At 46.3% G+C, this 17,982-nt stretch overlaps 2 protein-coding genes across 6 annotated transcripts in view; one reads left to right on the top strand and one right to left on the bottom strand.

Moving 5' to 3' along the window:
• The window catches only part of NUMA1 (nuclear mitotic apparatus protein 1), an 84,755-nt gene that overhangs the window by 1,265 nt on the left and 65,508 nt on the right, over nt 1-17,982 (top strand). Inside the window, exon 1 of one of the 5 annotated variants that reach the window (XM_057747512.1) lies at nt 14,736-14,771. The exons of 1 other annotated variant lie outside the window; for it this stretch is intronic. The gene's annotated coding sequence lies outside the window, so the exon portion shown is untranslated. Of the gene's footprint in view, nt 1-14,735; nt 14,904-17,982 lie in introns of those variants that run through there. 3 more of the 5 variants (XM_057747508.1, XM_057747505.1, XM_057747504.1) reach the window with 3 other exon arrangements.
• LRRC51 (leucine rich repeat containing 51) lies at nt 149-14,478 on the bottom strand. The gene is made up of 6 exons (XM_057747554.1): nt 14,329-14,478; nt 7,477-7,560; nt 6,730-6,867; nt 2,087-2,292; nt 1,042-1,190; nt 149-755 (listed from the first exon to the last, which is right to left on the bottom strand). Exons 3-6 carry the CDS (start codon nt 6,809-6,811, stop codon nt 614-616), a joined length of 579 nt encoding a protein of 192 aa, XP_057603537.1. The 5' UTR covers nt 6,812-6,867; nt 7,477-7,560; nt 14,329-14,478; the 3' UTR covers nt 149-613.

The following is a 17,982-nucleotide window of genomic DNA, read 5'->3' as shown; positions in this document are numbered from 1 at the left end:
AAACTTGAATCTGAGGCAGCTGTCACTGTTGCGGGCATTGCCTCGGGCTCAGTGGAATTACCAAGGAGCCCAGTGAGGGGGTGGAAGTATGCAGGCAGACCAAGAGCACCTGACACAGAATCAGCAGACACAGTTTCAAGCAGAAGATTCTTTTTATCAAATGAAATCTTAAACAGAATCATGACACATAAAATATGAGAATGGAACTATTCTGATCTCATTAAAGTGGGGGGGGGGTGTTCAGAGGTCACAGCCCATCTTCTTGGCCCCTTGTCATGGAGGCCTCTGAGGCATCTCCACAGAACCTTCGTGCTCTGTGAAGCAACTCTAACCTCAGGATATCTGAGCTAAAGAGTGAAAAAGGGCCCAGACAGGTTAGGTAAGTTTCCCAAGGCCATGCAGTCAGCCCAGGTCTCCTGTGTTCAAGGCCAGCAGGCCTTTCATTCCATTTTCTCCTTGTTACAGTGAAGTAAGACCAGAGCCACTGGCAGTCTCCTGAGTTGGGGGCATCTTTACATGGCATAAGGGACTTCTGATGTGCTGAACAGCTCATTTATTGTCAAACCAAACGGAGCAGCCTCAGGCCTTTAGGACGGCTGGGGTCCCGGGAACCTCAGGGTGCCTTGTGCTTGATCCGGACCTTCTTGGGTTTGATGTTCACGCGTTTCCACACTTCAGCTGTCGTGCGGTCTGCCTTGGTGACCCCACTGAAGTCGAGTGTGGTGATACGGGGCAGGGTGCACAGCACATATTGCCTGTGGGGAAGACTTGGGCTGGGGGCCAGCCCCCCTTCTAGAACCCCTTTCCCCCTCCACCAGTCGCTCCTGTCTGCCCTGGCTGCAAGGAATGGAGGGACTGAGGGACTTGAGTAGAGTTTGGGGGAGACTGAATTTATCCTGACTGACAGAAATGCCTAGAGCCCTCTGCTCCCTTCCCTGGTCCAGGCATAGCAGAAGGATAGTGTTAGGTTTCTAACTCTAACCGTCCTCCTTTCCCTCATGGGAGCCCAGCTGGAGGCCACCTCCAGGGCAGGGCACTTACCTATACCCCTTCTCTTCCTCTATGGGGTTCCCATGGAGTGTCAGGCTCCGGAGCCGAGGGAGGACAGCTAGCTTGTTCACCTCTCCAAGGCGCTGGATGCTGTTGCCATGGAGATAGAGGACACTCAGGTTGAAGAAAGTTGTCAGGACCTGTTGGGGAAGGAAACCGGAAGCTAGACTGGACAGAGCCCTGTATCTGTGCTCAGGACTGACTTGTGGGCAGAGAAGGAAGAGTTTGGGGAACAACGTGTCACACCCACAGTCATGCTAGATTGACTTCAACCTACTTTCATTTACCTTTGAAGGGGTACCGACCAGGGCACCACACTGACACAGCACTGTGATCTTAGGGGCAGGATGTATGGGCCTGGGTCCTACCACTGCCACTGACTTGCCAGGAGCCTGGGCTCACCTGCCTCTCCCTGAGCCTTAGCTGTCCCTTCACTGAAGACTATTCCAGCTTTGGTGTTCTAAGGTTCTGTCACAGCAGGGGACAGGGGACAGCATCATGCTAGGTACATAAGAGCTTTTAAAAGAGTAGTTAAATTGAGATCACTGCACCTGGGGAACAGTTTCCAAGTCATACTCTTTCCCCTGTAACACAGATCCTGGAATGAAAACACAGATAGTTTTGTATGTTTCTTAAAATTTAGCCTGCGCCCATGAAAAGTACCTGCTGTACTTTTAGCACTTAGCCCTACAAAAGAACTCGGCGCAAAGCACAGGGGGTGCCCAGTAGTAAGCTATGATTTTACTTTGGCCTCCCACGTGCAGGCTTGCTATGTGCTGGTTGCTTTTCATACAGTTGCATTTAGTCTTCATTAAATGTTTGTAACGCTGGCATATTATCCCTATTTTTCTGACAGGGAGGCCGAGATTTTGAAAGATGAGGACCTTGCCCAAGTTCACAAAGTCAGTAAGAGGCAAATTAGGACTTGAACCTCTCTTGGTCTGAGCCCACAGCCATGTGCTGTGCAGAGCACCATGCTGCCTCATTACTTCCTTGATGACATGTGGGAGGTGGAGAGGCTGGGGGCTGGACTCACAGGGTCAATGGAAGTCAGGTCATTGAAGGACAGGTCAATCCAGGCCAGGTTCTCCGGATGCTCCAGCAGCTGTGAAACCACATGGTTGAAGTCCCTCAGGTCATTGAGGACATTGTTGTTCAGCCACAGTGACTGGGTCATTGACTTCCCCGACTTCGCGTGCCTTAGTGGTCGTAGCCCTTTCCGTGGCTCCTCGCTTAACAGATCTGTGGGGACAGAGCGAGCTTTGGGTATGTCACCTTTGCTTTTCTTGCTCTGAGGGGTGGGAAGGGACAGAGCTGGGAGGATCTGTAGCTAGAGGAGCTGGCAGGGCCATAACACCAAGCTTGTGTCTAGTGCAACTCTATCCACTGTTCCACAGGCCCCAGTAGTCAAAGTGAGCTTGGATTAAGGGTCAAAGACTTCCCATCCCAAACTCTGGGTTTGGGTCACATGCTTCTCTCACATCTGTTGTATCATTGGGTCCTCTGTGTACCACCCCTGGGTGGGAATTGGAGGGAGGCGGATTTTATAGATGAGGAAACCAAGAACTAGAGGTGTTGGACTTGAGCCAAGATGTTGAAGCACAAAATCCAGAATTATCCACTGATAGAGCCTATAGAATTCACTTCAGTGTCACACACTCTTAATGTCCTCTTCCTCTTTCATTAATATCGAGAACTACTATGTGCCGGGTACTGGGTATACAGTGGTGAACAAAATAAGAGAGAAGCTCTGTATGAGTAACAGAGCAGGGCTGAAGCAGATGTCTGCGCCTGGGAGGAGCTCATATGGGCAAGATGAGGACGAACGGTCAGTATAGTATGCTCAATTCTGTTTAAGTTGTAGAAGCACAGAAGAGGGTCTCCTAACCCAGTCTGGGAGCTCAGGGCAGGTGAAGCCTGGGCTGGATCTCTCAGTGGGTCAGGAGACATTAACCAGGCAAAGAAGGGTGGAAAGCGTGAGGTGAGCGTGAGCAGAGGTGCAGAGGTGCGGAACAGCAGGGGCGCATATGCTCGTGCCATACCAGGGGGCGAGCAGAGAAAGGAGACAAGGGGCCTGGAAACCCAGGCTGAGTGTCTTAGCCTTTATCCTGTAGGAGATGGGAAGCCACTGGAGGGTTGAAAGCAAAGGAGGTAATTCAAATGTTTCATTTCAGAAAGATCACTCTGCAGCTTTAGTGTGGAGCATGGATTTTAGGAAGTGGGTGGGACTGGAAGACCAATTTGGCTCTTTCAGTCATCTAAGCAGGGATGAGAGGGACATACAATCAGCATGACCTGATGGCTGACTAGATGCAAGGGTAGAAGAATATTCAAGAGTGTTGGGACTTCCCTGGTGGTCCATTTGTTAAGACTCTGCACTCCCAATGCAGGGGGCCCGGGTCCAGTCCCTGGTTGGGGAACTAAGATCCTACGTGCTGCATAGCACGGCCAAAAAAAAAAAAAAATTCAAGGGTGTTGCCCAATTTCTTGATGACTGGGGAGATGCCAGTCCTATGAACTGATACGGCATTAAGAAAAGGAAATGCACGGTTGGGAAGGTGAAGAGTTCAGGCTTGGCCTTGGCGTGTCTGAGGTTCCTATAGTTCTAGAAAGAGGAGAAGCCAAGTGAGCAGTTGGATGTGAAGGTCTAAAGCTCAGGAGATACAGACTTGAGAATCATTAGCATAGAGTGTATACACGTTAGAGAAATAGATGAGATTCTTCAAGCAGAGTGAGGGTAGAGAGAGGAGAGGAGGGAGAGGGGAGGGGTGCCATTAAAGAAGTTAATGAATCATCAGGGCAGGGCAGGGAGAACCAGGAGAGGATAGTTTTAAAGATGCTCAGGGAGTCCGTCGTCTATTGGAGTGAGTTTCAGGGAGGTAAACTGAACAGTAATTTTGGCAACTCAGAAGTCTCTGGTGACCGTGTGGAGGGCTGTTTCAGTGAAATGGCGAGGGCCTGGGGACAGAAGCTAGACTGGAGTGAGTTTGAGACCAAATGGAAGGGAAGGAAGTGTGAGCAGGTGGTGTAAATAGCACCCTCAGGAAGTTTGGCTGAGGAGGAGAATACGCAATAGAGTGATTTCTTTTCTTTTCTTTTTTTTAAGAGCAATCTTAGAACCCATTTGTATGGACCCCTTCCCTTCTTTTTTTGACAAATAAGGTCCGGGGAGAGGATGGGCCCTGCCCAAGGTCACAGTCTGTCAGTGGCAGAGCCAGAACCACACGCCAGCTCTGGCTGAGGTGACTAGATGTGTCCTGCTGCCCCTATGCCTTTATTCACTTGTCTAAAGCTGCCTCCCAGGAAGGAGGTATTTACTATTTTCTGATCTCATCAGCCTGTCTTCACCCTCCCCTCAGCTCTCATTGGACATGCTTCTCTTCCACCCCCACCCATCTTGAACAACTTCTCCTCAGCTGCAGGTCTGGAGGCATCCACCAGATGGCTCTTGGTCTCAGTCCTGGAGTGAGTAGAACCCGCAGTTGGGGCCCGAGGCTGGGGGGCGGTGGCAGGAGGGTCCTGGAGCAGAGCACCCCCGCTCATGAATAAACTCCTGATCCTGACCCCCATCCGCACCTCCCCTGACTGTGAGCCCGGAAATGAAATGACAGATGAGTACAAGTTAAAATCAGAATGGACTGGCCTCCAGGCTGATGAAGCAGCCGCTTGGGGAATGCCACCAGGCATGGCCGATCCCTAGCGCAGGGCAGCCACTGGGGATGACACTGCCTAAAACTTGAGGCTGCCTGGGGTTGCTGTTATAGTGGGTGGAGGACGGTGTGTAGTTACGGCTCTCCTCAGACTCTGTCAGGGCACTGCATTGCCTAAGGACCAGTCAAAGCTGCCCTGTTCGGAGCAGGCAAAGGCAGAACTGGAAACTGGACCAAAAATATCAACACTCAGAGAACTGGAGGTTGTCTAGCCCCACGAAGATCTGGGGAAAACATAATTCTGTCTTCATATCTCTGAAGGGTTGCCATGCAGCTTTTCCCACGTGTCCCCAGAGGGCAGGAGTTAGTTTGATGTGAAGAACTTCCTTGTGTCATTCGTCACCCTGTAGTGGAAGAGCTGGTAGGTGTGTGGTATGGGCCTCCCTTAACTGTGGGTTTGTGAGCAGTTAGAGGACTATGGGTTGGAGGTAGTAGAATGGATGCCTTCTAAAGTCACTGCCATTTCAGATTCTATGATCCATATATTGATTAATTCAGGAAGTAGCATACCAAGTACCCCCAAACTCTACCCTGTTCTCTAACCCCAATTTTAAGTAAATGCACCACATGCTCTGGGGAACATGAAGAGGCTGGCCTTTTGGGGCTTAGATGTACCTCCTTCTCCCCTCCCCACTCAGCAAGGAGCACTATGCCTGGCATATGTGTGTAGAGCTGCGCACACACAGATATATAGAAGTGCTTAATAATAGTGCTCAATATTTAACTATTGAATGAAAGACAGGGTGTCTCTACAGGTTATGTTTTGTGCTGTGCAGTTATCCTTGGTCATAGTAACTTGTATCTCCCCTCATTCTGAGGACACCATAGAGAGCAAAGCTACATCTCCCCACTCAGAGCTAGGAATTCCCAGGGTAGGTAGGAACCACACTTCACTTCTTTCCCTGTCAGCTCAGCTGTCTTGTACGTAGCCATTATTGCAGCTAAAACCCTGTGAAACATGGACTGCATCAGTCACAAGTGATACTGTGCATAATAAAGGAAGAGCACTGGCAAGTGGGTGTGTGCTGTGAGGGAACAGATGGAGTTACTGTTGTGGCTGATGTCAACCCAAGTACCCTAAACCTAAACCCAAGTAGTATCCAGTACCCTTGAGAACTGTTCCCTGCTTCCTGAACTTAAAGGTGGCTGCCGATTGCCTAAGAGAGACAACCAAAGCCAGATAATGGGTCTAGGATATGTTGATGCCAACCTGTGTTCTGAGGGTAGAAGTACTGATGTGTTTATGAGCGCAGATAACAAAGACAGCAGAACTTCCCTGCGAAGAAGCATATTCCCTTGAGAATATGATCTCCATGAGAGCCTCCCTCTGTCCTTTCCTGAGAGGTACTAGCTGCCCATTTACACATTGATAAAATGGGAATGAGTGTGGGCAGTGCTGGAACTTGCAGTAAGTGTGGGTGATGATGGAATAAACTTGGATATGACTGGAATGAATATAAAATTTGTCAATAAATATGTAACCTGGAAACATGCCCATTTGTTAATAACAGGACCTTGCATGTTTTACCAGTGATCAGAACAGGCTTGTGTCCTCAGACAGTGGAGAGTGGGTTCTGCCGGTTGGCTGGGACTCCGTAGCAGCCTGTGTTTTCCTTTCATTAGTCTCTTCTCTCCAGGTAAAAAGTGGAGAATGAAACTATTGGCCGATAGACTGGCTCCCCAGTTTTCTTCCACCTGACTTTCCTGCTGTAGCCTGGCTTCTTTTGAAGATCATCAGTTACCCTGAAAGCCCCCTGGTTCCTTTCAGATTTGCTGCTAATTTTTAAAAAGGTCAAACTCTTCCACTCCCACCTCCCTACCCAATACTCCTCCCAAAAATAACAACAAAAATCCCATATCCTAATGGGAAGAATCTCTTTAGGCTTTTTAGTAGAAGACTGGTTTCTCCCTAGGGACCACACCCAGCCTGCTGCCATGGTGAGTGGAATGCTGTGCTCTGGGGGCTGACCTTGGGTCACGTGGATGCTTCGGAAGGAGTAGTCAAGAGGGGGCTCTTGCACCGAAGTGTTCATAAAGTCCCGTTTGTTCATAGCTCAGGCCATCATTTGTCAGGTGTAAGCATGGGCCCTGGGAATCCGGGATCAGCCTGGGAGGACAGAGAAGGGACTGGTGTTGGGCCCTCAGATTTCCCCATAGCTCTCCACCCCTGCTATGTACCCCCACTACTCCAGGTTTGCGTGGCTGCATTTCTACTTCCAATCGTGATTCCTTGCATTTGTGGGGCATTTCCTGTTTCTCCAAGCACCGTCACATCCCTTAGAGTTCATTGATAGTTATAACACCCATGTCTACTTTTCAGACAAAGAAACTGAGACCCCCAGGGTGAAAGCACTTGCCCAGAGTTAAGCCAGTGAGTCAGCTGTGGACCGCAGTCACAGTCTCCTGAATCTGACTCCGAGGCCCTTTCTGCTACTCCACAGTAGTTACCATGGACGCTGTCTTGATACCTATCCTCTGGTGACATCAACTGGGCTATCCTATTGCTTAACAAACCCCTGAGGACCTGCACTGGATCTGGTGTCTGACAGCCCTTTGCAGTCTGACCCAGACGGAGATTTGCTACCTTCTCTGCTCAGCTTGTCTGTCGGCCCCAGTATCTTTTCATCCAAAGACCCTACTTTCAGCTACATCCTGAATGTAGTCATACATATATAAACATAAATACACATAAAACCAGAGTCTGCCTCACTCTTACCTGTCATTGATGCCTGAAACTCCACCATTAGGGATTCATTCCTTTGGGTTCAGGGATTGTTCCCTGTTAAAATGGAAATACCCCCTGAGAGGGGTGAACACAGTGTTATCAGTCATCTACAATGTGGTGTGAATTGTCTTATCAGATCCTTTCCAATTTGTTAGCTCAAATAAAGCTGAGAATTTTTGGAGACTGGGCAGAGCCATGAGAACACCACTCACCTGGGAAGAGGAGAGCTGACACACTTTACGAGGGGTTTTGTATGTGACACAAAAGACAGACTGACAAGTACACGTCCCAGTCAACCTCCCCTTCTCACTTCATCCACTGCTGTCACCTCCTTTGCATTTACTACTTCACTTGCTTTCCAAAAGGATTTGAGGTATTTTATGGTAATAACACACTCATAAAACAGGATGATCTGTAGAACAGAGCTGTCCGACAAATATAATGAACGTCACAAATGCAAGCCACGTGTATAGTTTTTGTTTTCACATATGTAATTTAAAATTTTCTAGTAGCCATAAAAAGAAAAGTCAAAAGAAACAACTGAAGTTAAGCTTAATATATTTTATTTAACCCAATATATCCAAAATATTCAACATATAATTGATATTAAAAAATTGAGATACTTTACACTTATAGCACATCCCAGCTGGGACAAGCTACCTGTCAAGTGCTTAATAGCCACATGTGACTAGAGGCTACCATACTGGACAGTACAGATGCAGAAAATGAAAACATGGAAGAGAAAGATTAGAAGTCAGAATAAAGGAAGAGAGAGAGATGTACCAGGGAATTAGGAAACTGCCGCTACTTATCCCTGAAATTCCTGGCAGCTAAAGCAAAAGGGGAAACCTTAGTATATGTGGTTCTCATCATTCAATTCAAAGCAACAATTTGTATCCAGGGACAATGAAATTCACAAATTTTCTTAAAATGGAATTTCTCTTAAAAACCACGGACCTGATAGCTTGTAATTCAGTTTAAGCTTAATATAGGCTAGGTAAATTCGTTTTTTGGTGACTTAACATATGAAGGATAGAGTTTAACAGGTTTAGAGGAACGCAGAGTGAAAGTCTTCCTCTCAAAAAGCAGCAGCCTCAACTGAGCTTTGGGGATGTGCCAGCTTGAGTCACTTCACAGCTGAATTCTCTGTCAAGTGTGAGACTGGCCTGATGGGCATGGGTTGTTGACTGGGGAGACCTGAATCTTTAGATATCAAATCTAGAGACAGGACAAAGAACACATTATTCTTTTGTAGAAATAAAGGAAGCTGGCTTGTGTTCTCACCTAGACACATCCCATTTGGGAAGGCACAACAAGTTTGATGCTTCTGAGAAAGACTGGATACTTTTCTCAAAGTGATTCCTGGGTTGGGACCCCAGAGTTCAGCACTACAGGACATGGATTTTAGCTTAAAATATTTAAGGGCGGATTTTTATCATTAGTCTCCTACCATCAGAGAACCTCAGTGCAGTTCCAAAGGACTTCTGATTTTGTGTAGCACCAGCTCCTGATGCATTTTTCTGGATGAGTTAGTATTAAAAATGGAGCCCCAAGTAGTTGGATAAATTTGCCCATTGGACAGGGTTATTCGTCTTCTCCATTTAAACAGCCCAGGCTGTGAGCTAGTATTGTGTCTTATTCAACATGGAACACAGAACCTGGTTTACAGAGGGCACTCGGGAAATGTTTGTGGGAGGAATGAATGAGAAACTGCCGAATACAAGGATTTCTGTTTGAGGGGGTGTTGATGCTAAGCCGCACTTTCTAACAATTGGCTGCGAGGTTCAGCTGTTTCGGTCTACACCTCATTCACAACGAGATATTTAATTCAGTTCTTCAAACGTTTGTTGAGTGCCTGCTGCCCTATGCCTGACCAGAAGGAATGAAGCCAAGACACAAATAATAGAACCCTATCTGTCAAGTGCACAGGAAGGCCTGCTGGGTTCCTATTGATTGTGGCAAACCAGCCTATATCCAGTTCTGAGAAATAGTTGCCTACTTAGTGAATACGCTCACGTTTCAGTACTCAGCTCTAGGGTACCCTCTTTGATGAAGACTTTCTTTTCAGATAAAATTGATCACTGTGTCCTGTATTAGATTGATTCCCTTGATGAACCCTATCATGGTCTCCCCTGTATCCATCTCTTTTGCCCTCTAACTGTATAGTTCCATCCACTGTGATGCTGGGTTCAGCCACGCGACTTGCTTTGGCCAACAGGATGTTGGTAAACATGAAGCAAATAGAAGCTTAAGGAGGTAACTTGCGCTTGTGCTCTTTGCCAGTGCCAAGAGAACATGGCTAGCCTTCTGGAGGGATATGAGAAACGTGTAGGTGAGATACAAGAAAAAGAGCCAGTGATTCCAGGTGAGGCCATCCTAGACTAGCCTATAGCCAGCCTACTCCAAGTCAAGATCAGGAGAGTCACCCAACCCACGCATGACTGCAAACACATGAATGAGTCCAGCCAAGACGAGAAGAAACACATGGCTGACTCAGAGACTTGGAAGCAATAATAAATGCTTATTGTTTTAAGGCACCATGTTTTTGTATGGTTTGTTATACAGCAATAGCTAACTGATACATGCCCCCACTGTACTTTAAATAAAATTTCATCACAGCCTGTTTCCTCATCTGTAAAATGGAGACAAACTCTATCTTTAGAGCTGTTGTATGTCCTGTAGGTGTTCAGTAAATTGAACTAGTTGTACTCTCTGTACTCATTTGTTTATAACCTACTTCCTGTTCCCTCTCTGTAAGCTTGAGGGCAGAGACAGAGGTCAGACTTCTTTCTCTCTTCCCACCAATACCCCGCAGCGAGCCTGGGTATTCACTAAAGGCTTGATGGACAAATGGATAAATGGAAAAATGAAAGAAGCAGCGAAGGAATAAATGAATGATATCTTCAAGGCGTCACATAGTGAGCCTGACTGCTGGGGAGAACTGACAAGCCTTGAGGTTGCCTTACTTGCTCTAGTGGCTAGTTTTTGGAGTCAGTCTTTCCCAGCTGCTATTCAGCCTCATGACCGGGAGCTAGTCAGACCTTCCTCATTTGTCTATGCTGAGTGACTTGATGAATGACAGTGCTAGGGGCATACCTGCTCTGTTTTGGAGTTTTTCTTCTCCCAATAGGAAATATCATTTACTGTTCTTTTTAATTTTAAAAGTTAACATGATAGCTGAATAAAGTCAAACAACATATAGAAGTACATCAAATAGAAACTAAAAGTGTGACTCTCCATCTCTCTAAGAACGCTCATGATTTACAGTTTGGGAATATAACCTCCTAGAAGACATATATAACAAAATTATGTATATTTTAAAGTACACACATACTGTCCATTCCTTTGTAAACCTATTTTTTTCTTTTCAAATTGTTGTAGACTTTCTTACCCCTTATAATAGCTACAGAGTGTTCCATAAAATTTGTGTGTACCCTACTTTAACTTAACTTCATTTAACCAATCCCAAGTTGATGATGGAAATTTGTTTTCAGTTTTTGGAAACTAGTAACAATTGGAATTTGATTTGTTGATAGCCTGTCCCTTCCCTCTCTCAGGTAAGTAGCAACATGATGGCCCAGGCAGCTTTGAGGAATATTCAGATGAAGAGATCTGATAGGAGATTCAATGGCCTGGCCTAGTGAGGATTTCTATTTATGGGCTACAGGTGGAAGAAAAATCAAAGACTCATGAAAAGTCTGCCAAATAATCCAGTGTATTCTGGGAAGTTATATTTTCAGGTGTTAAAGGGAGGCCCCAAATTCCCCTGGTTCCTGCCCATCTCTCTACTCCCCATCTCTTATCCTCACCTCCAATTCTGCAGCCCAGCCAAATGCAACTAGTTGGAGTAAGTTCCCTGCACCTGCCTCTGGGCTTCTGTACATCCAGCTTTCTCTGCTTGGAGTACAACTTCTTCTTCTTTTTGCCTTGCTAATTCTTAATAACTCAGTTCTGGTTTCCCTTTTTTCGAGGAGCTTACCCTCATGCCCAAGTCTGGATGTGCGACTTCTCTTCTGGACTCCAATAACACCCTATATTTACCCTTGGTAGCACTTGTAACACTAGGATTACCTCCTTACTATCTGTGTGTACATAAACTCCACCAGCGCAGAACCCATGTTTTTCTCATGGTTGTAGCCCTACAGTGGTGGCAAGTAGTAGGTACTTAACGATATGTTAAACACTGCAACAGTGAATAACAGTAGAAAGAGAGGGACGTGAGGTTGCTATAACTGAGGGATCTGAGCTGGTCTGGGCTGTCAGGGGAGATATTCCTAAAGAAGTGATTGAGAGGGACTTCCCTGGCAGTCCAGTGGTTAAGACTCTGCCCCTCCAATGCAGGAGGTGCAGGTACCATCCCTGGTGGGGGGACCAAGATCCCTCCTGACGGGCTTCCTAGGTGGTGCAGTGGTTGAGAATCCGCCTGCCAATGCAGGGGACATGGGTTCGATCCCTGCTCCAGGAAGATCCCACATGCCGTGGAGCAACTAAGTCCGTGCGCCACAACTATTGAGCCTGCGCTTTAAAGCCCGTGAGCCACAACTATTGAGCCCATGTGCTGCAACTACTGAAGCCCACACGCCTAGAGCCCGTGCTCTGCAACAAGAAAAGCCACGGCAATGAGGAGCCCGCGCACCACAATGAAGAGTAGCGCCCACTCACCGCAACTAAAAAGAAAGCCTGCGCACAGCAAAAAAGACCCAACACAGCCAATAAAATAAATAAATAAATACATTTATAAAAAAAAAAAGATCCCTCATGCCACGCGCCTTGGCCAAAAAAAAAAAAAGAAAAGAAAAAAGTGATTGAGAGAAATTTGAAGGGTAAGTACAAATTAACTATGGCAGAGGGAAAAGAACATTCCAGGAAGAAAAAACAGCATGTGCAAAGGCTCTATGGTGACTGGTTACTTGGAAATGTTGAAGACCTTAAAGAAGGCCATATAACTGGAGGGAGAACAGGAGGGAAATGTGTGGTCAGACTGGAGGCTGGACAGGTGGGCAGGAGCAAAGCTGAGATGTTGCTTGTTGCTAAGAGCAATAGGAAGGCCAAGGTATATGTATATATTTATTATTATTATTATTTTAATTTAATCAATTTATTTGGTTGCATGGCCAAGGTATATTTTTAATTGTGGGTGTTGTGGGGGAAGTGAACAATATAAGATTTGCATTTTGAAGGATTACTCTGGTTGCAGTATGCAAAATGGCTGAGAGGGAAGGCAGGAAGGATGTGATGGTAGCTAGGACTAGAGAAAAGATATTTAGTAGTAAAACTGACAGGATTTTATGATGGATGGGAAATGGAGGAGGTATTAAAGATAATTCCTGGGTTTTTTTGACTTCCTTAATAGTGGATAGAGGTGAAAACACCGGAAGAGATTCAGGCTTGGAGAACATAGAGATTACGAATTCAGCTGCAGACATGTTGAGTTTGAATGTCTTTGAGATATCCTGAAGGAGATGTTGAAGATGCAGTTGGTTACATATGAGGGTGAGTCAAAAATTATCCCCACTCTGGTTATATTAAAACTTCCGTAAATTCTACAGCCAGAGTGCAGATAATTTTTGACTCATCCTCATAGATCTGGAGAGCCTGTAGATGAGGGCTGGGTGGGGATGGAGATACACACTTGCATACATTTGCATATAGGTGCTAAATGAAGTTGTGGATGTGGATGAGAATATCCAAGAAGAAAATCTAGAGTGAGGTGGGAAGGGGGCCTAGGACCAAGCATGGGGGAGCTTTAAGACAGTAAGTGGACCAATCAGGGCCAGCTAGGAGCCAGCCAGAAGCTAACTAATCATGGCAGCATCAGACATGGGTGCTGTGTCAGTCAGACTCTTTACTTCTTGCTTAGTTAATCTGATTCCCATTGTCCTTAGTCTCTCAAGTGCCCTTTCCCCATTTAAACTTTCAAGGAAGGATCTGAAACCCATTGAGGCTGAAGTGTAAATAACCCAGTGTAGACTATACAAGTTTCCTTTCCCTGGGGCAGTTTAATTTACTACTTTGAACAACTCCTTAAGCTAGAGAAGTTGTAGGCTCAAGCTAGGGACTTGGCTGGAAGTTGGCAAAGTGGGGTCTAGTCCTAGCTGTCACTGACTTGGTCTGTGGCCTCTGGCAAGTCACTGCTCCTCTCTAGGTTTCAGTTTTCCAATCTGTGAAATGGGGATAAATATCCTTGGACTCACAAAGCTCAAAAGAAAGACTGGATGTGAAGACCCTGGGTAAGCTGTAACAAATCTATCATGAAGACTGTAAAAGGAATGAATCTCTAACTGCAGAACTTGGAGAAGCAGACCACGGAGGCTGTGTAGAGAGAAGTAATTTAAGGACAGGACCCCTAATAAGTATGTATGGGAAGATCCTGCTGACTCTCTGAAGAGGAGGCTCTACCCTGCTTGGAAGGAAAGGGGCAGTTCAAGCCCCAGAAAGTTTCCTACATCTTCAGAATTAGGGACTGATTTACTCTAATCCTACTCCCATGTCTTGAAGAGGGTCTCAGTCGACCGGAGGAAAACCAACCCCTTGTCTGAAGGCGTTTCAGATCTCCCAGGATGTGTCAGGGATTGGAGACAGTAGTATTAGGGGGTCCCATCTTTGTGATGGGGGAGGTTTTTAAGCACCCCCAAGTCTGTCTTGGTATGTATCTCAGGCTTCCCTTCCCTCCCCGCCCCCGTCTACCCCATATGGGTTTGTGTCTTGTTCACTGCGAAAGGGGTAAGGAGGGAGATCTCAGGTCCCCGAGAAAGGAAGCTCTTAGTCCTTCTGTGTGCCCCTCCCCTCTCCATAGAGTTCTCAACCCCTAGAGCAGGTTTCCTGTTTTTCTGTCCAACTCACCAACAGTTGCTTCCCCTGCAGCCTCCGCGTCCCACTACCTTGGGGTTACTCAGAGCAACTCCATGGTAACTATCTACGTCACTACGTCCCCTCTGAGCGCCGTAGGCGCTGCCGCGATGCCTATCGGGAGCTGTAGTTCGTCGGGGGCTGGGCTCCTAGGCCGCGGGCGGTGCTGGGATTTGTAGTTGCCTCTGCCTTCAAGCTGGGGTCCGGGGTCCGGAAGTTGTGGCACCCTTTTTGCCTTTCCAGTGCCCTCGCACTTCCTTTTCCCGGGTCCTCCCGCGTGCTCTTGCGTGCGACGCCAGCCGACAGGGGCCAATTGCAGGGCGGCGCGAGGGGGTGGGGCCATAGTTTAAACTAATTGTGCGTTCACAGCGCTGGCGCGAGCCCGCGACGAAAGCGATTCGAGGGAAGCGAGAATCGGAGCGGGAGCGCGCGGCCAGGTAACCGGCGCGGGCCCGCTGCTGCTGGCGTGTTCTTTGGGTGCCCACAGGGATGCCTGGGCCTAAAGGGTTGCCACAGAGGCGGGTGCGAGCGGAACGCCTCCTTCGTAACCGAGGCTGACGGGGGAGAGGGTAAGGTTTGTGAGGAGAGGGCCTTGTCCGGGGGAGGGGGGGTGCCGGGCGTGCTTAGGGGGAGGGTCTGTTTGGGGGCGTGTCCGTGGAATTGTGTCTGAGCGCGACGCAGGTGCAGGTAATGCAGGTTCCTGAAAGGCTTGTCGCCGAGGGTTCCTGTAATGGGAAGTCTTCGCCTATTATTGTTAACAATAGTGGTGGTATTAATAATAAACGTTTTCTGAGCCCCAACTACGTTTCAGACACTGTGCCACAACCTTTTTATGGATCGTCTTTTTAATATTCTTAACAGCATTATTGTACTTTATTACAGATGGGCCATCTGAGGTTTATGTTCAGCTTGGCCAGGGTTGCATAGATAGTGCATGGTTGGCTATACTGAGGTTTTTGTGGGTTTGGCCTACGTGAGGGGAAAGGGCTGTGTTGGCGGTGCGGGTTGTCTTGGACGAGTCATTTTATTTTGAGCCTCACTTTTCACTTAGGATGTGAACAACGAATTTACCTGCCTTACCTACTTGCCTGGGGTTGTTATGAGGGTCAAATCAGGCAGGCTGTTTCTTGGAAGCATCTTGGGTGGAGAGTACAAATTTTTTACTGTAGGTGGTGTGACTGTGAAGGTTTTCAGTGGAAGAGAGCTCAGCTGGGTTGATGCTTCCTGTACTGAGCGCCCTTTTTTGCTTACCCCCAAGATAGCGCTTTTCATCTGGTGTTTGTGTTTGTCTGCCCTACTAGATAGAGACGGTGTCTTTTGTCCCTGTATCCTCATGCCTGTGCCGGATATGAAATGTATCATGGTCATTAACGTATGCTTTGAAATGAATGAGCTTTCTTGGGCTGAAAAGGGATAGGAGCCTAGCTTTTGCATCTGTATTTAGTGGCTTTTGAACCTCTTACTCTGTCCTCTTGCCTAGAAGGGCACTGCCTCCGAAAAAAGTGAAAATACTTCCTTTAATCCATGTTTCCTGTTCTCTGCGGTCTGTTGCTTGGTCGTGTGTTTCTAAAGCTCTGGATTGTCAAGTGTGGTGAGCAGAAACCTTTGATGGGAAGGGAATTGGGGCTGTCTACATTGTGGAGATCTTTACTGCTGTGAATATATAGGAACCTAGAAGGAATGTTCAAATCAAGTAAGGCAGCTTCCAGCCAGCAGGGATGAATGTATGTGTCCCCTCCCTCTCTGTTCCTGTGTGGTATTTTCTCCTTCAGAGGCAGAAGCACATACTTCTTTGTAAAAGCTGCCAAAGTACTCTTTTCTTGGCCCAAGTTCAAGCAAATGATGACAAATTGTAAAGCCTGAATCCTAATCCAAAGCCAAAAACTATACTCCCCCAAACTAGAAGATCTTCACCAAAAGCTCATATGAGGAACATTTTTTTTTCATAAATTTATTTATTAGATTTATTTTTTTATTGGCTGTGTTGGGTCTTCGTTGCTGCACATGGGCTTTCTCTAGTTGCAGAGAGCCAGGGCTACTTGTGATTGTGGTGCATGGGCTCTTCATTGTGGTGGCTTCTCTTGTTGTGGAGCATGGGCTCTAGGTGCATGGGCTTCAGTAGTTGCAGCGCATGGGCTCTAGGTGCATGGGCTTCAGTAGTTGCGGCACATGGGCTCAATAGTTGTGGCACTCAGGCTTAGTTGCTCCGTGGCGTGTGGAATCTTGCTGGGGCAGGGCTTGAACCCGTGTCCCCTGCGTTGGCAGGCAGATTCTTAACCACTGCGCCACCTAGGAAGTCCAGGAACATTTCTATTTAGAATGTTCTTTTTTTAATTTATGGAATATGGGAATGGGAAGAATGCCTTGAACTAAGACTTGAGTTCCAAATCTGTTAGGATGGGGGAAAGCCCTGCTACAGATGATTAAACAGAGCTGATCAGGGAATGTTTTGATAGCTGTGTCTAATTGATAAAACCCTATGGTCAGTAGGTATGTTGGGGGTCATTTATTTCAGCTTCTTACCCAGTTTACATTAAACATATGAAAAGGTATTGTTCAGATTCAAAATGAGCACTTCCAAGAATGAGACCATTCCCAAAGGTAGTCCACCTCAATGTGAGAACAATTCTAATAAATAATAATTGTTTTGCACTGTCAGTGATTATTTCATTTTACCCATATATGTTTACTGTTTGTTTTTTCAACATTCTTTCTTGCATTTTATTCCTTCTTTTTGTGTCAAATAGATGAATGCTTCCTTTAGAATATTTTTTTTATTTTGGCTGTGCCAGTGGCACGTGGGATCTTAGTTCCCTGAACAGGGATGGAACCCGTGCCCCCTGCAGTGGAAGTGCAGAGTCCTAACCACTGGACCACCAGAGAATTCTCCCCTTAAGATGTTTTCTTAGTGATGGTCTGTTAGTGGTAAATACGCTGTTGGAAAATATCTTGATTTCCTTATCAGTCTTGATTGGTAGTTTAGCTACGTACTAGGTTTCCAATTATTTTTTCCCTAGCACTTTGAAAATGTCATTTTACTGAAATTCTGGCTTTGTGTTGTTACTCTTGAGAACTATGCTCACAATTGAACTATTATTTCATTGTATGTAACCTGCTTTTTTCTCTGGTTGTTAGAGGTTTTCCCAATACCATTTATTGAAGAGACTTTTACCTATTGTATAGTCTCATCTCCTTTGTTGTAGATTGATTGATCACGTTAAGTGTGTGTTCATTTCTGGGCTCTCTGTTCTGTTCCATTGATCTATATGTGTTTGTTATTGTGTACTGTTTTGGTTACTATAGTTTTGTAGTATAGTTTGAAATCAGGGAGCATGATACCTTCAGTTTTGTCCTTCAGGATTGTTTTGGCTATTCTCAGTCTTTTGTGTTTTCATACAAATTTTAGAATTATTTGTCCTAGTTCTGTGAAAAATTCCCTTGGTATTTTAATAGGGATTGTAAGAAATTTGTAGAACGCCCTAGGCTGATATGGTCATTTTAACAATACAGTAAGTCCCCTACATACAAACCTTCAAGTTGTGTACTTTCAAAGATGCAGACGTGCATTTGCATGTCCAGTCACATGAGATAGTTAATGTGTCTGGTGTGCATTGTCATGTGTATGCATTCTCTACAAGTGGTTGTGCT

Source organism: Hippopotamus amphibius, chromosome 9, assembly GCF_030028045.1.
Source record: "Hippopotamus amphibius kiboko isolate mHipAmp2 chromosome 9, mHipAmp2.hap2, whole genome shotgun sequence".
Classification (NCBI taxonomy): Eukaryota; Metazoa; Chordata; class Mammalia; order Artiodactyla; family Hippopotamidae; genus Hippopotamus; species Hippopotamus amphibius.
Note: the sequence above shows the minus strand (reverse complement) of the source record. Positions and strands in the feature narration are given on the sequence as shown.

Bases quoted from the DNA above. Each gene is read 5' to 3' on its own strand.
- LRRC51 (XM_057747554.1), bottom strand. From the start codon at position 6,811: ATGAACAAACGGGACTTTATGAACACTTCGGTGCAAGAGCCCCCTCTT. The intron at 2,293-6,729 runs GTCAGCCCCCAG...CTGTCCCCACAG, and splicing joins AAGCATCCACGTGACCCAAG to ATCTGTTAAGCGAGGAGCCA. The intron at 1,191-2,086 runs GTGAGTCCAGCC...CTTCCCCAACAG, and splicing joins ACCTGACTTCCATTGACCCT to GTCCTGACAACTTTCTTCAA.